We start from the raw sequence: 25,346 nt of genomic DNA, 5'->3' as shown, positions 1-25,346 counted from the left end.
CTCTTGGAACAGATGGAAACCACTGGGGAGTCACTTTTCTCTATTTCACTTGCATTTTTATCAATGAATTCACAGTACTCTAAGCATTCAAGTTCTTCCCCCAGCATGCATATCAGAGGATTCCCCTTAACAGCTCAGAAGCCCTCCTCAGAAACCAACCAAGCTCATTACTCTTAACTCCTCATTTCATGCAAACTCAAATCATTTCCTCAAAACAAACTGCTTTACTGTCTTCAGGACTAATAACATTAACTTCCTAGGGCCTTGATTCGTTCATATGTAAAATGGGCTCAGTAACAATGGTACCACATCCCATATGGCATTGTTATAAGAAATAAAACAAAGTAGTAAATGCAGATTGCTTTTAAGGTGAGAAAATGGGAGGCCAGCATTGTGTCTCAATGGGTTAAACCACTGCCTGCAGCACAGGCATCCCATGTGAGTGGTGGTTCAAGTCCTGGCTGCTCCACTTCTGATCGAGCTTCCTGCTTATGTGCCTGGGAAAGCAGCAGCAGATGACACCAGTGCTTGGGCCACCCATATGAGAGACTTGGATGGAGTTCCAGACTCCTGGCTTTGGACTGGCCCAGCCCTGGTCATTGCAGCCATTTGGGGAGTGAATGAGTGGGTAGAGATCTCTCTCTTTCTCTCTCTCCCTCCCTCCCTCCCACCTCCCTTCCTCTTTCTGTTGTGGGCTAGGTTAGGCTCAAACTCCTATTTCAGGCTCTTGCCTTTTACTTAGAGAAGAATTCTAAGTACAGGTACAAACACGACGTGCAGCGTGATAGGGTTTATTTGTGGTATGAGAAGAATACGCAGGAACATGAGGGCATTGTTGAGGGGAGTGGGCCAGGGTGGAGTGAAGAGGGACTTCCAAACCAGGCTTGCCTGGATCCATGAGGGGAGAGAAAGGCAGAGAGCCTCCCCTTCTCCAACCTTCTTAGGAGCTTCAAAAAGGGGAGTGGTTACATAGTCTGATTGACAGGTGGGTTGATAGGATTACAAGGGGGCGGAGAGGTGTGGCCTCCAGCACAGGAGTTTTCCCACTTCATTTCTGTAACTTGCCTTTCAAATGAGTAAATAAATATTTAAAATGAAAACATGCTACAGTTTAAAAGGAAGTTATATCATCTAATCACAGTTCCAGTGCTTGGGGACAGCTTGCCAGAAAGCAGGCATCCGAGTTGAAAAGAAACAAATCAGTTATGTTGGCCAGGCTGGCTTTTTTTTTTTTTTCTTTCTTTCTTTTTTTAAAGATTTATTTATTTATTTGAAAGTCAGAGTTACACAGAGAGAGGAGAAGAGAGAGAGAGATCTTCCATCCAATGGTTCCCTCCCCAGTTGGCCGCAACAGCCGGAGCTGCACTGATTTGAAGCCAGGAGCCAGGAGCGTCTTCCAGGTCTCTCATGCAGGTGCAAGGGCCCAAGGACTTGGGCCATCTTCTACTACTTTCCCAGGCCACAGCAGAAAGCTGGATCGGAAGTGGAGCAGCTGATTCTCGAACTGGCGCCCTTATGGGATGCTGGCGCTTCAGGCCAGGGCATTAACCCACTTTGCTACAGCGCTGGCCCCCAGGCTGGCATTTAAATCCAAAGGCATTTAAATAAAGAAATAGAGCCACAGTCCTGGAGCGGTAAGTGCAGGACAGTCTTCGTGACCCTCCCCGTGGTGACTCTGGGTTTAAACAATGCTGTAGCCTCAGTGCATAGGTCCCGTGTGTCCATGGCATGAGGGGATGATATTTTCCCAGGAAGCTGAGTTTACAAAGCTGGGTTGAATATTTTGACCTTTCCTACCCTGGAGACCCAGAGGCAGAGAGAAGGCTGGCTTAATCATCTTTACCAACTTGCTGTAAGTAAGTTAATAAATGAGGAGGGGGATCTTTGGCAGTTACTTTTCCAATACTGTGTATCTTGAAATGAGAAGTACACTAAGAACTCACATCCGGGCTTCTTACTATTTTCACTGCGCTTTCCTTTTTCTGGGAAAATGTAAATATTAAATTAACACAGTGCAACATTTACTAATTTCAAATCATTTTATGCTAACTATACCGCAACAGGTTGCTTAAGAGAGGTCTAATTTGGTATCTCTGTCCTGATCTCCAACTGCAATGATCGCTGTTGATGTTGAAAACGCTGGGGTGGAAGTGATGCAAATCCCTTGAGAATCCCCAGGAACTCATGGTGGGCTGTCTGCCTTGAGTGGTGATTATACTGACAAAATTTACATACAACTTCCCAGGATCCCAGCGTCCTGAAGCCATGCAGGTGAAGAATCCTGAGTGTGGAGTGATCCTCATTTGCTTCCAATTCTAGGAAACTCAGGCTGTTTTGAGGCACCCTGTCTGAAGCGCGTGTGCTGTTGGAAGCTTTTTGAGTTTTCAGGTCAAGTTGATGGTGAAAAGCCCTTGAAGGTGAATTCCATTCTACCCCAGAGGCACTCAGTACACCTATTTCTGTCTGGTTTCAATTTCTTCGGAGAAAGAATTTCTTCAGAGAAAGGTTGTGTTTATCCTAACATGACACCCAACCACATTCCCCATAATCTGTTGTTGTACTCCAAAAAAAAAAAAAAAAAAAAAGACAGATTATAGCCCCATAGCACTTTGATGTCATTTTTTTTCCAAACTAAATGGAGGCAAAATTTTCATAAAATAAACTGCACATGAATATGTTACCAGAGGTGCTTCTTAGAAGTTTTTGTCTTTGCACAGGAAAGAATTCAGAAATGAGACGGGCTAGTGGAGTAGAATGGCTAGGTCATTTGGAAGGTATATATTTAACTTTTCAAGAAACCACCAAGTTGTTTGCCAAAGCGACTGTTAGTATTTTCCTTTTATTCCTGCCAGCAGTGTGTGACGATCCCAGATCTTCCTAGTCCTCACCAACACTTGCTTGTCCAGACTATCAAGGGCGAGGTGTTCCGCCAATGGATCTTCATTTACATACCTCAAATGACTACAACACTAACCATCTTTTCATGAGTTTATCTGTCATTGGTATATTATCTTTGGCAAAATGCTCTTCAGATGTATAAATTAGGTTTTCACAAAACCATCTTCCATTTCTTTAACACATTCAACTTTTTCTCTAAATTATTAAATATATAGGATATACTCACAACAATTTTAATGTCTTTATCATCTATGTAGATTGTGAATCAGTTTCTTTTTTTTTTTTTTTTTTTTTTTTTTTTGACAGGCAGAGTGGATAGTGAGAGAGAGAGAGACAGAGAGAAAGGTCTTCCTTTTGCTGTTGGTTCACCCTCCAATGGCCGCCACGGCTGGTGCACTGCGGTCGGCGCACCGCGCTGATCCGAAGGCAAGAGCCAGGTGCTTCTCCTGGTCTCCCATGCGGGTGCAGGAGCCAAGCACTTGGGCCATCCTCCACTGCACTCCCGGGCCACAGCAGAGAGCTGGCCTGGAAGAGGGGCAACCGGGAAAGAATCTGGCACCCCGACTGGGACTAGAACCCGGTGTGCCGGCGCCGCTAGGTGGAGGATTAACCTATTGAGCTGTGGCGCCGGCCGAATCAGTTTCTAATGATAAATATTCTCCTCATCTGTCATACTTTCCTACCTCTTTGAATGACTGTTGATTTTTTATTGGATTTTAGACTTGGTGAATTTTACCCTGTTGTAATCTGGATATTTTTATATTCCTGTAAATATTCTTGAGCTTTGTTCTAGAATGTGGGAGATAATTTGGTCTGTCCCCACCTTACTTTTATGCTTTGTTGGGAAGAAGTAGAATAGCACAAACCTAATTTAATCTAGGATTAATCTTCTTCCCCACTATGGAGGCAATACTTTTCTCAGTAATCTACCTGATCCTCATAAATTCGGATGCTTACTCTGGCTGTTCCTGGGCCCGCGTGAACTTGAGGTACTGTTCCCTCTAATCCTTCTGCAGGTAGTCCTCTAGTTCTGTCTGTGAACGCCTCTCCTCTCCAGCTCTGCCCTACAGATTCTGTTTCCCTTGGCCTCCATGAGCTTGCAGCTCTATCTCATCTAGAGCACACACCAAGGCCATGTGGTCAGAGGATGATGGTGTCTGAAAAGCAGAAAGTCCCATGTGGCAGGAGGAACCATGGCAACAAATGATCAGGGAGAAATCCCTTACACCAGGTATCTGAGGGGCAGAGAGGAGCCCTGTCGGCTGGGGGAGAGGAAATAGAAGGAGTGAGACTCAGACTGGGCTTTCCCCTGCCCTCAAGACAAAAATTCAGATCTTGACCTTGGCTGTTCTCAATGGCTAATCCTTGACCAGGGGTCAGCCATAACTGTCAGCTGACTCCTGCTCACAGAATCATCCCATTGGTGGTAGATTTCCTTCATCCTTGTTTGTCCTCACATCAAAGCTACCACCTCCAATGTATCATTGTAAGAAATTCATTCCTTGCCCTTATAAATCCATTTTTAAGCCCCAAGTCCTGTTCAGCCTGTCTTTTAAATGGCCCTGTTTTCAAATGCTTTCTTGGACAGACTGAGTCATCTTCTAAAATGTCCCCCAGGCTAGTCTGTCCAGTTTGGGTATTTTTATACCTCCTAGCTTACTGGAGTTCAGGTAGTTTCACTGCAGGGTAGAGGAGACAGCCCTTTATCTTTCTGAGTTTTACGTGGAGGTGTAGACTTTCCTGCAGCCATTTGGAAATTCTGTGGCTGAAGACTCTTGCCTACCTCTCCTTCTCTTCTGGCTTCAGGTATAGGAAAAAGGGGGAAAGACCATGTAGACAGAATCTGCTATTGTTTGAACCCAAGGGAGACACACCCTTTTATGTTTTTGAGCCCAGAGGCAAAAATGCCTTTATGAAAAATTTCCTGATGTCATTTCCTGCAATAGACAGGAAATCCATGGGTTGGAGAGACATTTTCAAGAAGACCCAGTTGCCTTTAGCTTTTTTGTTATGTTATGTCCCAAATGTTGTCTTAGGTCCTGGCAGATTGTGTGACATAGGGAAGAAGTCAGCACACATTTGTCCAATCAATTCCTGTGTTAGGCAACGATTCTCTCCACGACAGTGGGATTGCAAAGATCACATGAATTGGCAATGTCAAAAAGCAGTCATTATCGCTGGGCTTTGCTCTTTTGTTAGCATTACAGTGTTTCAAGGGCAAATGCCATAAGGAAAACTGTGTAATCATCATTATTTCTTGGCAAAATACAAGAGAAATAAAACAACTCTGCCACCTGTGAAGTCAGGAGCTATAGAGGCCCTGGCCATGTGCTGAAGGGAGTGGGGAGCAGGGAGGCAGAAGGGGCAGACTTTGTGAGGTTCAGAAAAACTAAAGTTAGAATATTTGAACTGAGGGCAAGCATGTGGTGCAGTGGTTAAGACACTTCTTAGGATGCCTGCATCCCATATCAGAGTGCCTGAGTTCAAGTCCTGGTTCCACTTGCAATTCCAGCTTCCCACTAATATACCCTGGGAGGCAGAGGTGATGGTGGCTCAAGTACTTAGGTCACTGCCACCCGTGTGGGAGACCTGGATGGAGTCACTCACTCTTGGTTTTGGTCTGGCCTAGCTCTGGCTATTGCAGGCATTTGAGGAGTGAACCAATAGACAGAAGATCTCTCTCTCTCTCTCTCTCTCTCTCTCTCTCTTTTCTCTTTCTCCCTTAACAATAAATATAAATAAATAATATTTTAAAAGACTATTTGAACTGGGTTGATGTAACCTTAGTGGCAAATCAATCTAAGGACCAGGAGACACATTAGCACATGAGACGCAAAAACCTTGTGCAACCAACCCAGGGTGACACAGTACTTAGCACCAGCCCTGGATTAGGGCACGAGAGTGTCAGACTTCTAGTCTCATCCTTGTAATCCTGTGGGCTGCCCTCCAAGGAAGGACTGAATTTTCATCATCAGCCCGGCCAGAAAGTGCTGTACCAGGAGTATCTCAGGGATAATCTTGGTTCCAAGTCCAGGGCCAATGTCCCAAACTTTAATTCAGGCAAAGAAAGCAACAGACATTTTATAAGTTTATAAGAAGGGAAATTTTACTTTTCACTTATTCCAAAATAAATTCTTTGCATCATAGTGGATATAAACGACAGAAATAGTCAACCTTGCTAGTTTGGTAGAAACAATTTGAAATAAAGATTCTAAGCAATAGATTGTAAGTATAATTAAAATAAATGATCCAAAATACAAGTCACACTATACTTTTTAGGCTCCAAGGCTTATTCACATGTGAATTTCAATCCAGTTGCACAATTACCTGGTGAGGTTGAGGAATGAGAGCTGCCATCTCTGTTCTTTGAGTGTAGAACTGAGGCTCCAGGTGCTCAGCCATCTACCCCAGAGCTGAAACCTGTGAGGTCAAAGCCAATGCCACAGCTGAGCTCTCAGTAAATCTGAGATCCTTGTTGATATGTGGGAGACCTACAAGCATCATGATCGCTGGGAATGTCTGCACACCAATGGCCAAATCTGCTTGTCAGGCTGACTGAACCCAGGGGTCACAAGAGGATTTGGAGAGCAGGTGTTGGCAGGGGCAGTGATTGGGTGTATAGATCCAGGGAGGAGGAGGCACATATCCGAGCGATCAGAGACGCTGAGTGAAAACAAAAAGAAATGTTCCCCATGGTGTCAAGGTGGCTCCTGGAGCCAGTGAATGGACCCCAAGATTTTCCACTGGGAGGTCTGGTCTGCTCAGAGGCAATGGCAATGCAAGCTGCCTGGACGCCCCCTTGAGGAAGTGAAGGGAGAGGCCTGGCATGAGCCCCCTGATGCTGTCCATGGGCTCCCCTTGGACTCCAGGCACTCAGCCAGCTCCAGTGGTCCTATGTTCATCTATTTGGGCCTCTTGATCACTCTTCCTGCCAGACAGTTTTTCCCCATGATCATCCAAGGGCCTGGGTCTTCTCTTCACTACCACAGAATGGAAACAGCCTCATTTCTAACGATCTGTTGGAGCAATTGTTGCCTTCCCTTTTCCTCTTTGCCATCAACACACACACACACCATTGCAAAGCTGCCTTCCTGAATACTCTCAAAGAATGAGGTGTTGGGACACATGCTAGGAAGCCAGCTCGTCCCAAGTCATGGAGAAAATGATATTGGTGTTGAGGACAAAGGATAATGCAGCAAAAAAAAAGAAGGGGAGGCAGGGCAGGGGGATTGGAAAGCTGGGGCAAGGACTTGCTGGGGTCAGAGAACAGCAGGAGCAATACACACAAGATATGGCATACTGGTGGGTGTAGGCCAGCACAGTCAGTGGGCCAACACCACTCGGGGTACAATTCTGGCAGGGACTCAGGGCTCCTCTTCACTCTAAAGAGTTATTTAGCAACTACCCACAAGGCACAAAGGTTAAACAAAGATACTTGAGGAACTGCCATCACAGGTATGGTAATGCAAAATGTCCCATTGTAAAGAACAACATCCTCTAAATTTGAAAGATGACTTTCTATCAGCTTCAACATCTTGAAAGTTACATGTGATGCCACAGGTCTCTGTACTTGGAATCTGGAACTTGTAAGCACTTGATTTTTCTGGTAACATGTAAAGACAGGGTCATGGCTGGATTTTAAACTTCACAGACACTAGCAACACCTAGAATTATCATTAGATGTCAACAATTTGGACTTTAATCTTTTCTATGACCTCGTGAGGCAAGTAATAGTATCTCCTCTTCTACAAAAGCAGACACTGAAGCTTGGAGAGGTCAGACAACTTCTGCAAGAGTCAAACAGCAGCCTAGTGGCAGAGCTGACTCTAGAGTTCGTGTTCTTTCCATTGCCTGATGACATGACCCACCACATGCTGCCCTGTGCTCAGGGAACAGGTGGCTCCCCTGTGATATTCAGAAGTAAGAAACGGATTCCTCTGGCAAATGCCCCTTAAGGTTAATTTATACCTCAACTTGTACCAGACTGATGTTGGCCAGTGTTGCCATAGAGGACAGGTCTAATGACTTTTTTGAGAAAAGGAATGTGCAATCAGGGACAGAAGGCAAGATATTCAGAAATCAAGCCCCTTTCTCAGAATGATCAAGGCAACAAACTCCCCTTGGGGTTAGAAGAGAATCTAAGGGCTCCATCGAGACACAGGGTGGGCACACCTGTGCTTCTCTTCTTATTAAACCACAAGGTCTAGAGTTGGAATGAACCTTATTGGCACTGTCCCCTGTGCAGAGACAAATCCACCCCAGAGTGCTCCAGATCTGTAAATGAAATCTGGATTGGTTAGGAAGCACCTTGGCATCTCTCGTGGCCGAGCACAAATCCCGGGGTGTCCAGCCCTGTTCCAGCTCCAGGTCTGCTCCCTGACTGAGCCGTGTCACTCTAGGCTCAGTCTGGGAATAAGCCACCACAGTCCCCTCCTCCTCTCCATTTCTTCACGGGGGCCGTAAGTGTCGCGCACAGGCTGCTCACTTCCTGAGACAGTCCTCACGTAAATGTGGCCTTCTGGTGCTCCTGCCGTATTCGTCTCATGTGTAGGTGATCTAGGATTCTTGACAAAACAAACAGATTTTTAAAAAAATATACCAGAGAATTCTGATTCTGGCCAAGGTGGAGTGACAGCAAACAAATTTACCCTCCCACCTGAAACAATAAAAAATCAGACAAAACATTTGAAACAATAGTTTTTAAAACATTGGCGATCAGGCAAGGAAGAACAATGATCCTTAGAGATAAATGATCTACAATTGCCTGAACTTCCTGCCATGGGAGGATTTTCAAGTCACTCAACTCTTTATTGTCATTGTGGTGTCTCTTTTTTCATAGTTTAACTTTTAACCTATTCATGTCTTTATGTTTAAAGAGAGCCTTTGTGGGCATCATACAAGGGCCTTTCAAAATTTTATAGAAAATGTGTATCATGAAAAACTATGCATGGTTTTAAAAATATTTTGCACCTAAATAAATGTATCTTTTAATTCTCTTTTCCCATATATTCTTTGAAGTAAATACATATAGTTGGATCTTGCTTTGTATAGCCAATCTGAATATCTCTGTGTTTTAACTGGAATATTTAAACCATTTACATTTAACACGATCATTGGTATGACTGGATTTAAGTCTACCACCTTTCTATTTGTTTTCTATTTGTTTCATCTGTTCATTGCTTTTTTAAAAATCTTTTTATATCATATTCCATATAGATTTTATAAATACTTAGTAATTTTCATGAAAAAATATATTGGGTTTTATATCAAAATTACTATCCCATGAATCAGTTCATAATTATTTGACATCTTTATTATATTGAATCTTCTAATTCAGGAGCATAATATATAATCCCCATTATTTAGGTATTATTCAGTGTCATTTACTAAAGTTTTATTATTTTCTACACAATGACTGCATATTTTTGTTGAATTCATTATTCAGCATTTTATTACCACTACAAAAAGAGAATTTAAAAATTACTCTAATTGCTGGTTATTGGTGATGGGAAATGCAAATCACTTTTGTGTATTGGTTTTTGTGTCCAGTGAACTTGTTAAAATAGCTTGTTAATTCTAGTAATTTATCTGTGGATTATGTAGACAGTCAACATCTGCCAATAATGACAATTTTGTTTCTTCCTTTTCAGCCTTACAATTTGCATATATCCTTCTAATCCTACCACATTGTACAGTTTTAGAATACAATCTTGAACAGAGGGCTGTTAGTGAACACTTTTGGTTTATTTACAATCTTGAACAGAATGCATTCAACATTTTACCCTTACATATGATGTTCGCAGTAATTGTTTAAAAAGATTCTTTTTTCTGGCTATGGAATTTTCTATTCTGTCTTTGCTAAGCGTTCATATCACAAATCACAGTTAAACTTTTTTAACTCTCTTATCCCATTGAGGTGGTCATGTGATTTTTCTCTTTTGTCAGAGAATAAATTATTTTAAATTGATTTCCTCATATTAAGCCAACCTTGAACTCCTGTCTGCCCAATGGTAACACACTCGGGATCTCCTTGTGGTGGAGCTTCATTGGTCACTTCCTCTCCACACCTGCTGACATACTTCTGGCTAGTTGACTGTGCGAATAGTAGATAGAGATTGTAAGTAACAGTTCTTACCTCGGAGATCTTGGGATTGTCATAGATTTCTGTAATTTCACATGGTCTCTCGCTTTCCTAAATTGGTTAAAAAAAGAAGAGAAACAGTCACAGTATTTGACCATAGCAATGACTGAAATCAGTGGTTCTTAAAACTGAGTGCAGATTAGATCATCAGAAAGCTGTAAAATGTTAACTAGTGTTTTTAGCCTAGCTGGCATTGTGGTGCAGCAGGTTAAACTGCTCCCTGCTACACCTCAGAGTTCCCACCTCAGAGTTCAGTTCTAGTCCCAGCCCCTCTGCTTCTCACCAGCTCTCTGCTAATGCACCTGGGAAGGCAGTGGAAGACGGCTCAAGTGCTTGGGCCTCTGCCACCTCATGGGAGGCCAGGTTGGAGTTCTTGGCTCAGAGTTTTGGCCTGACCCAGACCTGAATATTGTAGCCATTTGGGGGATAAACCAGCAAATAGAAGATCCTCTCTCTCTTTCTCTCTGTTGCTCTGCCTTTCAAATAAATGAATAAATCTTTTTAAAAAGGAAGTGCACTGAAGATTGAGAAACTATTATTTAATATCACCACCACCTACAACACTTGTTAGTGGTTTCAGGTTACAAGCTTTTGATGGAAAGATGTTCATCTTTCAATATCTCATTTCATCCTACAATTTTACCTATCTCTCTCTTTTTTTAATGACTTATTTACTTTTACTTGAAAGTCAGAGTTACACAGAGAGAGAAGGAGAGGCGGTGTGGGGGGGTGTCTTCCATCCACTGGTTTACTCCCCAAGTGGAAGCTGGGCCAATCCAAAGCCAGGAGCCTCTTCCGGGTCTCCCACGTGGGTGCAGGGGCCCAAGGACTTGGGCCATCTTCCACTGCTTTCCCAGGCCACAGCAGAGAGCTGGATCGGAAGTGAAGCAGCTGGGACTCGAACCGGCACCCAAATGGGATGCCAGCACTGGCAGGTGGTGACTTTACCCACAACGCCACAGTGCTGGCCCCAGTTTTACCTATCTCTTAAAATAGGGAGGGCAGTTTTTATGGCTCCTGTGTTTGAGTTGTATTAGCCAAGGTGTGGAATCATGTAAATTACAAAGTGGCAGAGCCAGAATTAGAATCTAGTTTACTAGCTCCCTGTTAGTACTTACCAGTGCAAAAACAACCATGCGTATCCATAAATAGGGACTAGAATTAGCACCCAGAGTTCAAGTGATACGGTTGTATCACAACCATGAAACCTTGGCGGCCGTTGGTTGGGGTGGCCTCTGAATCCCATTCACGGTCCCCAGAGCCATCTGGCATGGGGAAGTTGGGGAGTGGCAGTGATTTCCGTTCACATGTGTTCAGACGTGGCAAAGGGGCAGAGACAAACAGAGCCCCATCCTTGTACCTCTCCCCACCAGAGACACCTCACCGTCTCTCATTTCATCCCCTCCGTGTGGAACCTGCACTTCTTCTGTCTCCACTTTGGAAGCACACCACAGTACAGACTCATGTGCACCCTAGCCACAAACACCCCTTTCCACTGCTGCCTTCTGTCTTCCCCACGCCATCCTATTGCCAGGTGACCTGAGGGTTGTGTGACACATCAGCTCTGCCTGGAGCACAAGATCACCTTTGAGAGGGAAATAATGGCCCGGAAACGCCACTATTTCATCCTCAGGAAACAGACACCCCCTTAGTCCAAGCCCCATTCACCAAGACACCAACTCCCGCTGGCACGTCAGACCCAAAGATGGTGGTGGTCACCTCCACGGATTCGCTGCCGCCGCGGCTTCTCCGGTAAAGCACAGTAAACAGTAACACCACCAGCAGGGCTGTGGCCACCAGGGATGGCACGGCTGCTGCGATTCCAAGGGAGGGCCCGCAGTCCTGGCACAGGGAGACAAGCAGAGTCAGGGCCTGCCAGATTGCTCAGGAACCAAGGACCCCTTCAACAGAGCCAAAACAGAACAGAGCAGCCTGCCTGGGCCCTCCACGGCAGCTACGAACAAAAACATCCACAGCAAATGACTGGCTTCCTAGGACGCCATTCATATAGTTTAAACCTACTGGGAGAGGATGAAAATCCATTGGAAGAAATGGAGAGTGGGCCGAAGCAGGAGTTCTGGGAGCAGAAGCATGAGCGTCTCCTCTGCAGAGGGAAAACAGGTGCAATTCGGAGCATCAGTGAGATACCGAGTCAGAGCTTTTATTATTTCCTAGGCCATTTTGATGGGATTTTAAGAACTTACTTGCACCAAACACATTAACCAATTGATTTTCAAATTCTAAGCCAACTTTGTTGCCACCTCCATTTTCAAATTTGCAGATTTTCTGGAGCCAGCAAAGATAATCCGCAGAATCCCTGCAAATGTTCAACTCCTACAGAATGTTGAGTTCTTCACTTTTGGGGGGTAGGAGGTGATTTTATTGACAAATGATAAAAGTGCATAAACCACAAATATATAGCTCAATGACTTAGCACATATGAGCACACTCATAGACTCAGCTCCCAGACTGGGAAGCAGAACAGTACCCTGGGACCCCCTCAGTCTCCCTTCCAGTTTCCCTGGGTGGGACCACTCCCCTGGCTGGTTTTGTCTGTTCTACAGCATCAACACATAGACACAGCTGTGAGATGCATACCCTTTGTGGCTGGTTTCTTTGGCTCAACACTGTGGGAAACTCATCTGTGATTCTGCACATTCTCTCTCACTTTGGAGCAAAACTGGCCATAAGAATAATTACTGAGCCAAGTCCTAAGCTTTAACTAATCCTCAACACAAGTGCATGAGTGGGGTACAGACCTATTACCCCACTTTATAAATGCCCAGACCATGTCTCAGTGATTGAAACGACATACTTACTGCTTCCTTCCCACCTGTGGCAGCCGGAGAGGAAGTCTGCATGGAGAAAGAACAGGCCTTGTAAGAGAACAAATCCAGGAATGCTAAGCAGCCAAGGCTGAAGCTCACCTTCTCACTAAACCTCTGTCACCAACAGCACCTATCAAACAGAACCTCGCTTGCTTGCTTCCCAGGCAAGAACTGGATTGGAATTTGGCCACAAGGAGGGAAAATTCAGAAATTCAGGTCATATCTTCATTATTTACCCTGTGGATTTACTGTAACTCAAAAAGGCTTCCTCCTTTCCCTAGTCCCCAGTCCCCTCCAGCACACGGTGGGCCTCCTTGTCACAGTACTGGAGAGGAGACACCAACCAGGACGGTGGTTCCCCTTCCCGGTCTCAGAGGGTTCCGGAAGGGACGGTTCTCGGAGCAATGAGCCGTGAGCCCAGATGGCACCAGAAGGGATGCATTAGCCAGCTTCCTCCTGCCCGCTCGCCCCACCGCTGCCAGCACTGGTTTCTGGTTTCTCTGTGTCATCTTGATGCCATGGGCCAACCCTGCGGTCTCTGTAGGTAGACCTGCTCAGAGGTGACAGCCTGGGGGGAAATTCCAGCCAGGCCTGCCGGAAAAGGTTTTGACAGGTAAGGAAAGGGGTTGGGAGAGCTGTCTGCAAACAACAGGCAGAGGCTGAAGCAGGGAGGCAGGTGCCAGAGCATTGCGATGTGGCCCTGCAGGGCAGACAGCGGCGGGCATCGAAAGTCAGGGATCTGACTTCCAGCTGTTCTCTAAACCATGCCCCATGTCCCTGTAAACAGAGCACTAGCCTGCGAGTCCTCCTCCTAGTAACATGTGGTTTATTCTCTTTGAACAACCATACAACTTAGGAGGAAAAAAAAAAAAAAAACTGACACAGCCAAACCCACTAAAAGCTGGGCCAGGAAAGTGCCTTAGTCGATCACGGCAAGTTACTACTGATCAGAAAACAACCTGGTTAGTGAAATCTACACCGCAGGGAGCTGAAGATGGAAGAGCAGCTGTAGACTGAAACTGGACACCATGACCAACGGAAAGTCACTGTTTTACCTTCCAGCTAACCGCCAGCGTCGAGTCACCAAATGCCCAGCTCGGTTGGCCCATACCTCCCCTTCTAGAATACATCCCGACTGGATAAAGAAACTGTGGGATATGTACTCTATGGAACACTATACAGCAGTAAAAAACAATGAAATCCGGGCATTTACAACAAAATGGAGGAAGCTGGAAAACATCATGCTGAGTGAAATAAGCCAGTCCAAAAGGGACAAATATCACATGTTCTCCCTGATCGATGGCAACTAAACAAGCACCTAAAATGATACCCATTGAAGTGAAATGGACACTATGAGAGACAATGACATGAGCAGCCCTTGTCTAGACTGTTGAGGAACAACTTACTATTTTGTTCCTTTAGTATTTTTGTTGTTGTTGTTGTTGCTCAGTTTGCTCTACACAAGACCACTGGTTGAACTCTGTAATCAATGCACAACCATTCTTAAGCGTTTAAAAATTAATAGGAAATTGATCTTTGTGGAACATGGGAGTGGGAATAAGAGAGGGAGGAGATATATAGGACGGCACATACTCACTCAGACCTACCTCCAATGGTGGAAGTAGAAATGTGCCAGGGGATTTCAACTCAGCCTTACCAAGGAGGCAGGTACCAATGCCAGCACACTTGGTAAAGTGATATGTATAAATACACAACTGATCAAAAAGATAGGGTAAGTGTCGAAGAGATTACACAAATAAGACCAGTGTAAGAAAATAATGAAAGATAGAATCAAAAGGGAGAGAGTGATCCTGCGGGGGAAGCAGGACACACAGCAGATTCATAGAATGGCAAATGCCCAAAACAGCACTCCTGCCTCAGAATCAACCCTTGGGGCATTCGGATCTGACTAAAAGGTCCATGAGAGTCTCACAGGCATGGAAAGCCATGACACGGTGGCAAAAAACAATCTAAATGAAAGATCCTGATGAATAACACCCCAGCAGAAGGATCAGGCCATCAAGGAGAGAGGCGCCTTTCTCTGAAGGGAGGAAGGAACCTCCACTGTGATACGGCCTTGACTAAACACAGAGTTGGTGAACTCAAGGGGCTTCCATAGCCTAGACAGCTCATAGCAAGAGTCTCGGGTGATTGCTGACATCATAAATAAGAGTGCCAATTGTTAAATCAACAACGGGAGTCACTGGGTTCATGCTCCCCACGCAGGATCTCTGTCCTTAATGTGTTTTACTATGAAACTCAAAAACAACACTACTAGTCGAGCAATACCCTATACCTTGTGTGGTTGTGTGAGTGCAGCCTGTTGAAATCCCTGCTTAGTATATACTAAGTTGATCTTCAGTATATGAGGGTAACTGAAAATGAAACGTGATGAAGGGCGGGATGGGAGAGAGAGTGGGTGAGGGGAGGGCCACGGGAGGGAGGGAGGTGGGGGGGGGGAAGCCACAACAATACAAAAGTTGCATTTTATATTCTACTTAAAACTATTGGTTGAACTCTGTAATTAATACACAATTACTCTTAGGTGTTTAATTAATGCTATAACTAGTACTCAAACAGTATTTTACACCTTGTGTTTCTGTGTGGGAGCAAAATGTGAAAATCTTTACTTAATATACGCTAAATTGATCTTCTGTATATAAAGATAATTGAAAAATTAATCTTGATGTGAAGGGGAAGGGGGGAGGGAGTGAGAGAGGGGAGCGTTGTGGGTGGGAGGGAAGTTACGGGGGGGAGGAAGCTATTGTAATCCATAAACTGTACTTTGGAAATTTATGCTCATTAAATAAAAAAAAACTTAAAAAAAGTTAAAACAGTGATAAATAAATGAAGTAGAAAAATTGGAAAAAAAATAGAATACATCCCAAGGAAAGAATGTGACACACAGGCAAGGATGAGCTCCAGTGACAGCTATCACAGCATCATTGCTGGTTACACCCGATCAAGTAAAGAAATAGTGACCATCCTTAGTTATGAAGACCGATGGACAGCATTTCTGACATGAAATTTCACGTAGGTAAGAACACGATAGCACAACGACAACAAAACTCAAAATCTGTGTGAGGTCACCTGGGAAGCGGGGGTCCCACACCTGCGGCATCATCTGATGAGAACCTTAAGTTTTTGCTTTTCCTATTTTCCTTTTCAAAACGTGTATTTATTTATAACTGAAAGGTTTACTCTCAGCACCGCTCGCTCTTCACTGGTGCCTTTGCCGGACATTGTAGGCCACTGTGCAGGAGGCGGAGGTGGGGGAGCGAGCTGCCCTGTCATTCTGCCCCATCCTGGCCGACCCACCGGGTGAATGCCGACGGCTGTACTTACCGTGTTAGCCGGCAGTGTGAAGTTCAGTGAAAAACTCTGCAACACAGGAAGAGACATTAAAGCTCCAAGAACGCTCACCAAGCTCCTGATCCTTCTCCCAAACTCACTGGCCCTCACAGATTTCCAGAGGATTCCATAGGCTCAGCCAACCACATCTCTGCTCCTGGTCTCAGCCTCCAGAGAAGGAGGAGGAGCCAGGAGCCTGAGGTCATCCTGAGTCCCGCCCCCTGGGGCCAGTCAGAAGGGCCCCACCCCTCCCCAGATCCTCAGCCTGGGCAGGAGTGAGAACCCGGCAGAGAGACCAGTGCCCCAGCAGCTGTGAGGCACAAGGGCACCTGGACGTGACTAAGAACCCAGGACGTGCTGGAGACTTTTTCTCCCCTTGGAATTCCTTTCAAGGAAAAAACTGTGAATTCAGGGAGTCTTTTGTATTTTGTGTTTGGCACAGAAAATAAAGAGTCCTCAAAGGCCTGCTCTGACAAGGACACCCGACCCTTAAACCACCTTCTCAGGAGTTGCCCTGGGAAAGGCAAGGTGCCTGTGTGTGCTGAGCCTGCCTGTGGGGGTTCCAGGCTCCTAGAACCAACCTGTCTCCACCCTCCCCACACCCATCACCCTGCCTTACCCGCCCTCCCCAACACAAAGTCAATATTTAAAGACCATGGGCTCCAAATAGCCTGCAAGTGCCCACTTCTCTGGATCAAGTCCCCAGGGCTCCTGTCTCCCCCTGGTTGCTGTCGCCCACTTCCAATTTGTCAGTGCCAGTCTTCCTGGGCTGCTCCTCGCCAAGTCCCCTCAGGGCCTGGGCGGGGACAATGTTTGGACCATGCTTTGACTCAGTCCCTGGCTCCCCTGGGCTGCAGTGGTCTGGATTCCACTTTTGAGACTCAGCCCCTTGAGCCCAGCCGTCCCTGACTGTTTCAGCCCCAGCCTTCCCTACCTGCCAGGACTCAGCCTAAACTCCAGCTCTTGATCCTGCCCACAGCCTCCCCAGCCTGAGTCCAGTTCCTCTAAATTGGCGCATTTGCTGAGCTTTAAAATTAAATGTTATCCAGTGATAGGGATACAGCAAAGGATTAAAGTTTCCAAAAGAATCCTAACATTTTGGTCCTGATATGCCTCAAAGGTCAAGGCCTTTGAAACCCTTATTCTGGAGAACAGGAGACCGAGACCCAAGCACTCATCAGAAATAACCTCACAGGTACATGAGAACAATCAGAGCCTTCCTCAAATCAGGCCACGTGGGCTCCGTGCACACGACTCAAATCTAACCAGAAAGGTGGCCACGGAGGAGGCGGTCCTGCACATGCAGAAGGAGGCAACCCCTGTGTTGGCCAGTTTGAGGTGAGTGGGACTCAGCCTGGTTAACAAATGAGAACCCTTTAGGGAGCCCACCTACACTGCTCCTTCCCCCAAGACTATGTGCTCAGGTAAGGTGTTCCATGGTGCTGGCATACTTCAATGGTGACTTCATTCACTTCTCCGTCTCTTAGCAACAGGAAACCAAGGCTCAAGAGTACAAATGGGTTGCCCAAGTCTCACCAGAACCTGGCTTTCCTAACAATCTCTGCCATTGCCCCTTGCAAGCTTCCCAACAATTCCTGCAACTTCTGTAGACCAATTGGAGCCCCCAGGCTCCCAGCACCATGCACTGCTGCTTCTGGAGCACTGTTGGAGTAAGGGAGACATCTGGACCTCTGCAGTCAGGGCTCTTTTGCTCAAGGGACCTAACCACAGCCCTTCTTGGGCTAGCACCAACCGAGACAACAGGTGCTACAAAGACCCTTGGTGGTCGCTGCACTGCAGCTGCCCAGAGCCTTAGCTCATCAGCCAACACTGGCACTGAGGTCAGCAGGCCCAAGACAAAGCTCCCTTTCGGGGGATGGCAGAAGACAAGGGCAGCAACAAGAGGGCCTTTGCACGCAGTGTTTTTCACCATTTCGATGACGACGATTCTGGGCCATCTCAGAAAGACATTCTTATTTTGTAGAAACACAGTGCAGAGCTCTCACGGAGAGAAAAACATCACGTAACTCTGGGTGAAGCAGACGCTGACGCGGTGCTCTGTAGAGATGCAGCTGAGTGAGATGAGAGAGGCCTGGGCTGACGGCCACCTGCCCCGGGCTCCAGTCCAGCCGCAGCCACTTGGTGTGGCCCTGCATCAGTTGCTCAGACACTCAGGCCTCCATTTCCTCCCAACAAATCCATCCCCCAGCCTCAGGTTTCCCATCCACAAAACAGGATACTATTAACTCACCCTGCCCATATCACAAGAGAGTGTCCTTCCAAACTGCAAGTACTCCAGTGTGTGCAGAAGCGCATGGCGTTGTAGTCTCCACGGCCTGGTCAGCACGGAGCTGGGCGTGGGGACCCACTCGGGGAGTTCTTGTTGGATGGGTGGGATTGGACGCAATATCCCCAGCACCACACGTGGTGCAATCCGCTTGCTGTCAATTGCTGGCCTGAGCACTGTGTTGCAGTGTTCTCTGAAGGCGCCCTGGGATCCCAGCAGCTGAGTGTCACTTGTCACTCATGTTTGTGAGCGGAGACGGGAGGGACAGACACTAACTCACTGTCATCGAGGGTGCATCAGATGCTGAACTCGTAACCTCCCAGCAGGTGTGGAAGCTGAGACCAAGACAGGTTTCTGATCGCGGTGGCGATCAAATTAGACCCCAGCTCTTCCTAACTCCAAAGCCTGAATTTCTCTTTTTAAAGATTCCATGCGTAAGTGAGATCATGTATTTTTCTTTGTGTGTCTGGATTATTTCACTAGTGAAATTTTCTCCAGGGGCATCCAACTTGTGGCAAGTGGCAGAATCTCCTCCTTTTAAAGACTGAATAATATTCCAATATCTACTTATCTATCACCTATCTATCTCTCACCGCTTTTTTTAATCCATTCATCCCTAGACCCACAATCTTTTAATACAGAAATCATAGTCACCTCTTCTGTCTTTCTCCTAACTTACAAACTTAATTTGATTGAGTCACAACCAAATAGGCATCACACATCAGTAAGAAAGGTGGGAAGTCTCTGATGCAATATTGCTGACAAGGTAGCAGAAGGCAGATTGAACAAACACAAATGATGGGATCACTGCTGGGACCCGAGCTTCCACTAGGAAATGAATATAACTCAAATTATCTACTCTGCAAAACGGAGTCTTAATATCAGAGTTTAAAACTGGATCAGCAAATATTAGATGGAAATTGTAAAAAGAGTTAGCATTTGTACACAGGGAGACAAATGAAGAACAAAGTCCTGGATTTCACTATAGTGAGGGTACAGTTAGGTTTCATTGAACTAAATGTGAGCTCTGAAGGCCCGGGGATTGGGTTTCAGAGAGAGAGGAATGGAGACCAGGCTGAGAAAAGCTGCTGGTTCTCACTCACCATTTCCGGAAGTCTTCCAATAGCCTTCTCCTAGGCAGTCCTCAAGAACACGGCCTTGGCCAGCTCCTCGCTCGCCGCGGCTATCAGCAGCTTGTGCCTCCCGTATGCGAGAACATCCAGCTGGGAGAGCTGAGTGAGAGGTGGCTCCGCGAGAGTCCTGGCCAAGCCATGTATGGTCAGGGGAGTAGCCAAGTCCTCAGCCCGTCCCTCGGGGACACGGGCTCCTGCTCCCTGGCACTGCCTATGACCGGAGCCAGTCACCCTCTTTGCCTTTGTTTTCTGTCCTTCTTACCCTCCAGACCACTTTCTCGGTGACACCTGTAAGTCAGCAAAGCCGCCACAGCCGGCCTGAGAGCCTGGGGGCTTCCGCAGCCGGCAGCTCTTTGGAAACAGTAGGTCCCGCAGTTCTGAGGCCGGCTGCTCTGGTGCCAGCGCTACCCTCGCTCCCGGCCGCAGTGCAGAGGCTGCAGGAGGAGGAGAGCTGCCGCCCACTCTGTGTCGGAGGCAGGGCCGTGGCTGCCGCAGGGAACAGCACACTCGGGGCTACCTGGCTGTAAGAGTGGCCTCTGCCCCTCCCGTGGGGCACCTCCGGGAGCTGAGGCGGCAGCCACACAGCCTGTTTGCCATAGCTTATGATGCCTGTGACAAATCTGCTTCTTTAAAATAGTAAGCACTGTGTGTGTGTGTGTGTGTGTGTGTGTGCCTTTCAAATAAAGTAAAAATTTAAAAGGAGAGGAGTGTGCATTTGGTACAGAGGTTAAGTTGTACTTTGGATGCCTGCATCCCTTATAGGCAGGAATGATTTGAATCCCAGCCTCTCTACTTTTCTCTCTTTTTTTTTTTTTTTAAGATTTATTTTATTTATTTGAAAGACAGAGTTGCAGAGAGAGGTAGAGACAGAGAGAGCTCTTCCATGTGCTGGTTCACTCTCCAGATGGCCCCAACGGCCAGGAGCCAGAAGCTTCTTCCAGGTCTCCCACACAGGTGCAGGGGCCCAAGGACTTGGGTCATCTTCTACTGCTTTCCCAGGCCATAGCAGGGAGCCAGATCGGAAGTGGAGTAGCTGGGACTCGAACCGGCACCCATATGACATGCTGGCACTGTAGACCAGGGCTTTAACCCACTGTGCCACAGCACCGGCCCCGCTACCCTACTTCTGATCCAGCTTCCTGCCTTGTAGGCAGCAGGTGATGGCTCAAGTACTTGGGTCCCTGTCACCCACAAGGGAGACCACGTAGTGTGGACAAGAAAGAAATCTTTCTCCTGCACAGCCCCCGCAGCCTGGGGGTTGTCTACGGTTGCAGCATAATCAGCCCACGCTGACAGATTCACCGGCAGTCACCTCCTCGCACCCCCAGTGCTCGGGTGTTCGCTGTAGCAGAGAAGCCTTGCCAAGGATCTACTATCCGTGATCTTTGCATCTATGTAGGTATTGATCATGTACCTATCATCCATGTAGCTATCTAGCTAGTGTCTATCTCTCACCTATCTATCTGTCTATCACCTATGGATCTACTTTCTATTTACCTATCATCTAGCTAGCTATATATGTCGTAATCTGTATATCTGTTACCTGTTATCTATCATTTGTTATCTGCATATCTGTCATCTATCAATCATCTATCTATAGTACTGGTGGCTGGAAAAGAACAGAAAAGTCATAAATGCTTGAGATTCTACACACATCACAAAACAGCTACATACTTTAAAGGTCTGGCATCGAGGCCAAACTGAGTGTTTGGAAGAACATGGTCTGACATAATCTTTGCTGATATAACCCATAATACTCCAGTGTACCCCAAGGCCTCTTCATCTGGTCAACTTAAAAAGGATGTCCTTCATTAGAATCTCTTCCTTGTGTTAGGAATGGTCCTGTGTCAGTCAGGGTCTTGTGCAGGAAACAAATGACACACTCCTTTCGCTGCGTTCAGGGGGTTTCACTGAAGGAACTATCAGGTTCTTCCCTGGGGGAAGGGCAGTCCCCCAGGTGGACCAGTAGGGTGCAACTGCCACCCCAAGCCTGAAGCAACAGCGCAGGGAGGGCCCAGAAGGAGAAGAGGCCACCTTATAGGAGCCACGGCTTTCATGTTCAATGTCAGACGTATTCCTGAGGCACGCGGGCAGGGAGAAGGGAGAACAGGGGAACCAAGGGTGCATGGAGGACAAGGGCCATCCTGGGAACTTGGGCAGTGGGAGCTGTCTCCACAACACTTCAAGTATCACAATTCCAGCCTGTTTTGGTCCAAGGAAGGGGCAGGGAGAAAGCCATCTTTAGCTTTGCCCGTGGCTTCTGGGTGCAGTAGGGAACTCCGTTCCGGAGCTGGGCACTCACAGAGAGGACAAGGCCAAAGGAAAGTCCCCCTTTGGACCCTGCCCGGGTCTCCTGACTTGACGGCACTAGTAATCACTGCGCAAGCCCAGGACACACCAGGAAATCTGTGTGCTTTAATGACAGCATCCTTCCTACACAGAGCCACGTGCTAACTCCTCTCCACTTTCTCTTTGAAACCGGCATCAATGTGTGAAATGTAAAATTATACAAAAGAAAAAACACCCACATCCTTACAGATAACACTTTGAGCAGATCTTCTTTTTTAAAAAGAAAGCTCGTAAGCATTTGGGATTGTACACCGGAGTCCACACACACATGCTGAGACCAAGGGAGTGTCTGTTCAGACACTCAGCATCCACAGTGCCGGGGACGATGCGAGCACCGTGGAGTGGACCAGACTGAAGACGAAGGCCGGTGTGAACGCGCGGGTCAACAGGCTTCAGCAAGGGATTTCAATGGACCGAGCACTTCATGAGCAACGGGAAACTTCAGAGGGAAACAGCAAAACAGAAATAGAGGGAAACTTGGAAGTGGAATAGTGAACCAACAGCCAGCCGCACCACCTCTGTTTGGAGAAATTCTACCAGTTAAAATCAATTCTGGATCACCCACCTGCCCTGGAACCCAGGTTCCAGCTTTAGCTAGATCAGAAGACACTAGAAATGGAGCAGGCTGCAGGCCCAGGCCCCAGCTGCTGCCATCAAGAGGCCGTGTGTCTGAGGATCGATTCTCTCGTCTTGGGCCTCTGTGACAACCCCAAGGACTGGCACCCAGTTAAAGGACAAAGCAAGCTGAAGCACCATCCTCCAGCAACTCCATCTGCTTCCAGGGGCGTGTGCAGGGTGCTGGGCAGGGGCCTGGGCCTTTGTGCTGGGCAGACTCCCTCCCATGAAGCCAGCCCGGAGCTCCTGACAGCAGCTGTCCCATGCCTGAATCCCTGTGAGTGTGGGCGGAGCACCCTGGCCAGCCCTAGCTGAGTCAGCGCTGGTCTTTTCTGGGGATGCATCGCTCACAGAAGGCCTAACTAAAGGTTTCCACGAAGGCCCCCTTGCAGCATGTTGGCCATTCAGTGCCAATGGCTGAAGCTGTGTGCTTTTGCAAATGTTCCCACTGCAGAGATAAAAGTAACCATGTCCCACAAGGGTAGCAAAGCCAACACAGGTGGTTACTCCCTCCCACTTTCCCCTGGAGTTTGTTCCTTCTATCTGTACTTTTGAAGATTGGAACTCTGGAATTTTCATTTTCTGGGAGAAAGACCCTGAAAGGCCACCTTATGTAATCTGATTTCAATTTCAACTTTGACAGACGGGAAGAGACAAAAGAAAACCTCTACCAATACACAAACCAGAGACACAGAATCCACTGCAATCAATGAGAACTGGACCAGGAGGCGGCTGGGCAGGGCCTGCCATCCAGCGGCCTCTGAGCCTAGGGGTCAGTATGGGGTCAAGGAAGGCAGAGAGAGCACTTAGAGCAAGGGGAGATATGAGATGCAGGGTCCAGGCTGGAGGCCCAAACAGTAAAGCCACAGCCCAGGGCTGGAGTTTTTCACACTGCACCGATTAAGACTGATAGCTGATCCTTGACATACACAGACATATATACAGACATATATTATTATTAATAATAATAATTTGACTTTTTTCTGTTTTAAGGAAAAAATATTTCCATGCATTTCATTTTACCTTTCTTTGAATTATTCTCATTTCTACTCCCAGCAATCATTTTAATAGACACAGTCCTCCAGTGGCATAGTCTGACCTTGAACAGATGGAACCTTTAACCTTTGTCAAGCACTTTAACTGAGGCTACATCCCTACAGAGTTGTAGAGCTGGGAGCCACCTAGGCTCTCGTGCCGCCCTGTGTTCAACACCAACCAAACAGGACTCCCGGTTATGTAAACATTATTTTAAAGTTATTCCAACATAAATACTCTTTTAAAGCTAACATACCACAGCTTTTAGCTCATAATGCCCATAGATGCCTTAACGAAATGCCATTCAAAACTACTCCAATGTTCAAATTATACCTTGAGGTGCTAAAAGTATGTAAACATCATCCTCTACACTTCCCGAGAACAAGTGCCAAGTGTTGGGAATTCTGATTGCAAGCGGGTGATTCAATGCTGCCCCTCCGAGCAAAGCTCCCGCCACAGTCTTTCACCTGACAGGTCATAGGAGGCTGGTTGCAGGTTCACGTGTTCCCCTGGATGGTGATTCGTCCACACATGACATCACCAACCAGTTTTCCACAGTGTTCACCCGACAAGGGACTGGTTCAGGTCTCTCCTGTGATGCCTTTGCACGTCTTGTATGCACAGTTGGAACCGGCAGTCAGGGAGTCGGGTTCCCACGGCAGGTGCCTCCTTCTTGGAAGCCCATGGAATCCCAAGCACAGGCGGAGTCTTCTCGGTGAGCCGAGCCAGCGAGGGCAGAAACGTCAGGATGGACCAGGATGTTTCTCATGGGCCGGCTGGGGACGCTGACTCTTACCAGCCAACGTCCTGCTGGTATCCACAGACGGTGCCTTCTTCCCAAATGCAGTTAGGGATGGGGCAGGGCCCGAGGGAGGCCATGAGAAGGGCGCGGAGAAAAGGCTTGAGGGCGCCTGACGTCCTGGCAGTGACCCTCCTGATAGTCAGGGCGCTGTGGCCGTGCGGTCCTGGCGTCCACAGGCTCACGGTTCCTGGTTGGCGCATCCTCGGCAGACGGTAGGCTAAAGGTTGCGGCCGCAGCCGAGGGCAGGCAGGCAGCCGCCGTCAGCTTTTGTCCTCACTGCCCAGAGCAGGTGGAAGACAGGCCGAGTGTCCAGGGTGTTATTAGCCTGCCGACAGCCGAGGATGGACCAGCGCCTGTGGCCTGGGCCCCAGACGCACAGGGGACGAGGAACAAGCATAGCCTGGCTGGTCAATGACTTCGAACCTTCAACCAACATCTTAAAGGGCCACAATTGCTATAATCAGAAATAGAATCAAAGGAACTCGTTGTCTCCTCCTTGTTGGCCAGAAGTACATTTTTCCATCCAAATCTATGCCTCCAAGACTGGATTTTGAGTCTTTAAGAAAAAAATATCGTATATGTTTTTAGGGGTGATTCTCAAGGTGCTAGTTTTGTAAAAACAAAACAAAAACCTCCGTTGGGACTGTGAGGAGCTTGGGCATCACTTCCTCATGTGCAGGGCGTCCTGGAACTTGGTGCTGGTGTACCGGGCGTGGAAGCCTTTCTTACTGATGGTGTCGTCGGTATGGAATCGGATCATCAGGGAGTCCCCGGCAGAGTAGATGTCTTCTGGGGGCTGAGGGAAGGAGACAGGGGGACCAGGGGCACTGGAGTCAGCTGGCTGCCTGTGAGGATGGGACAGGACCCTACAGGGCTGCAGGAGGGCTACTGCTGTCAGCAGGTGTCC

General features: G+C 47.2%; 2 protein-coding genes across 8 annotated transcripts in view; both read right to left on the bottom strand.

Moving 5' to 3' along the window:
• Positions 1 to 775: 775 nt before the first annotated feature.
• OPALIN (oligodendrocytic myelin paranodal and inner loop protein) lies at positions 776 to 20,245 on the bottom strand. 7 transcript variants are annotated; one of them, XM_051823462.2, is made up of 7 exons: positions 19,609 to 20,221; positions 18,470 to 18,709; positions 16,213 to 16,248; positions 12,859 to 12,894; positions 11,759 to 11,881; positions 10,034 to 10,090; positions 776 to 8,462 (listed from the first exon to the last, which is right to left on the bottom strand). In XM_051823462.2, exons 1-7 carry the CDS (start codon positions 19,609 to 19,611, stop codon positions 8,289 to 8,291), a joined length of 669 nt encoding a protein of 222 aa, XP_051679422.1. In that variant the 5' UTR covers positions 19,612 to 20,221; the 3' UTR covers positions 776 to 8,288. The 7 variants fall into 7 exon arrangements, with proteins under 7 accessions (XP_051679422.1, XP_051679423.1, XP_008268484.1 ...); XM_051823463.2 differs by lacking the exon at positions 11,759 to 11,881 and having other exon boundaries at positions 19,609 to 20,245; XM_008270262.4 differs by lacking the exon at positions 18,470 to 18,709 and having other exon boundaries at positions 19,609 to 20,100.
• A 1,790-nt stretch (positions 20,246 to 22,035) lies between these two features.
• TLL2 (tolloid like 2) overlaps positions 22,036 to 25,346 on the bottom strand; it is a 139,847-nt gene continuing 136,536 nt past the window's right edge. The window contains exon 20 of the mRNA XM_070057473.1: positions 22,036 to 25,235. Coding sequence (XP_069913574.1) covers positions 25,101 to 25,235 — 135 coding nt within the window. The 3' untranslated portion in view covers positions 22,036 to 25,100. The remainder of the gene's footprint in view (positions 25,236 to 25,346) is intronic.

This window comes from Oryctolagus cuniculus, chromosome 15, assembly GCF_964237555.1.
Source record: "Oryctolagus cuniculus chromosome 15, mOryCun1.1, whole genome shotgun sequence".
In the NCBI taxonomy this organism is placed as follows: Eukaryota; Metazoa; Chordata; class Mammalia; order Lagomorpha; family Leporidae; genus Oryctolagus; species Oryctolagus cuniculus.
This window is presented reverse-complemented; position numbering and strand designations above follow the sequence as displayed.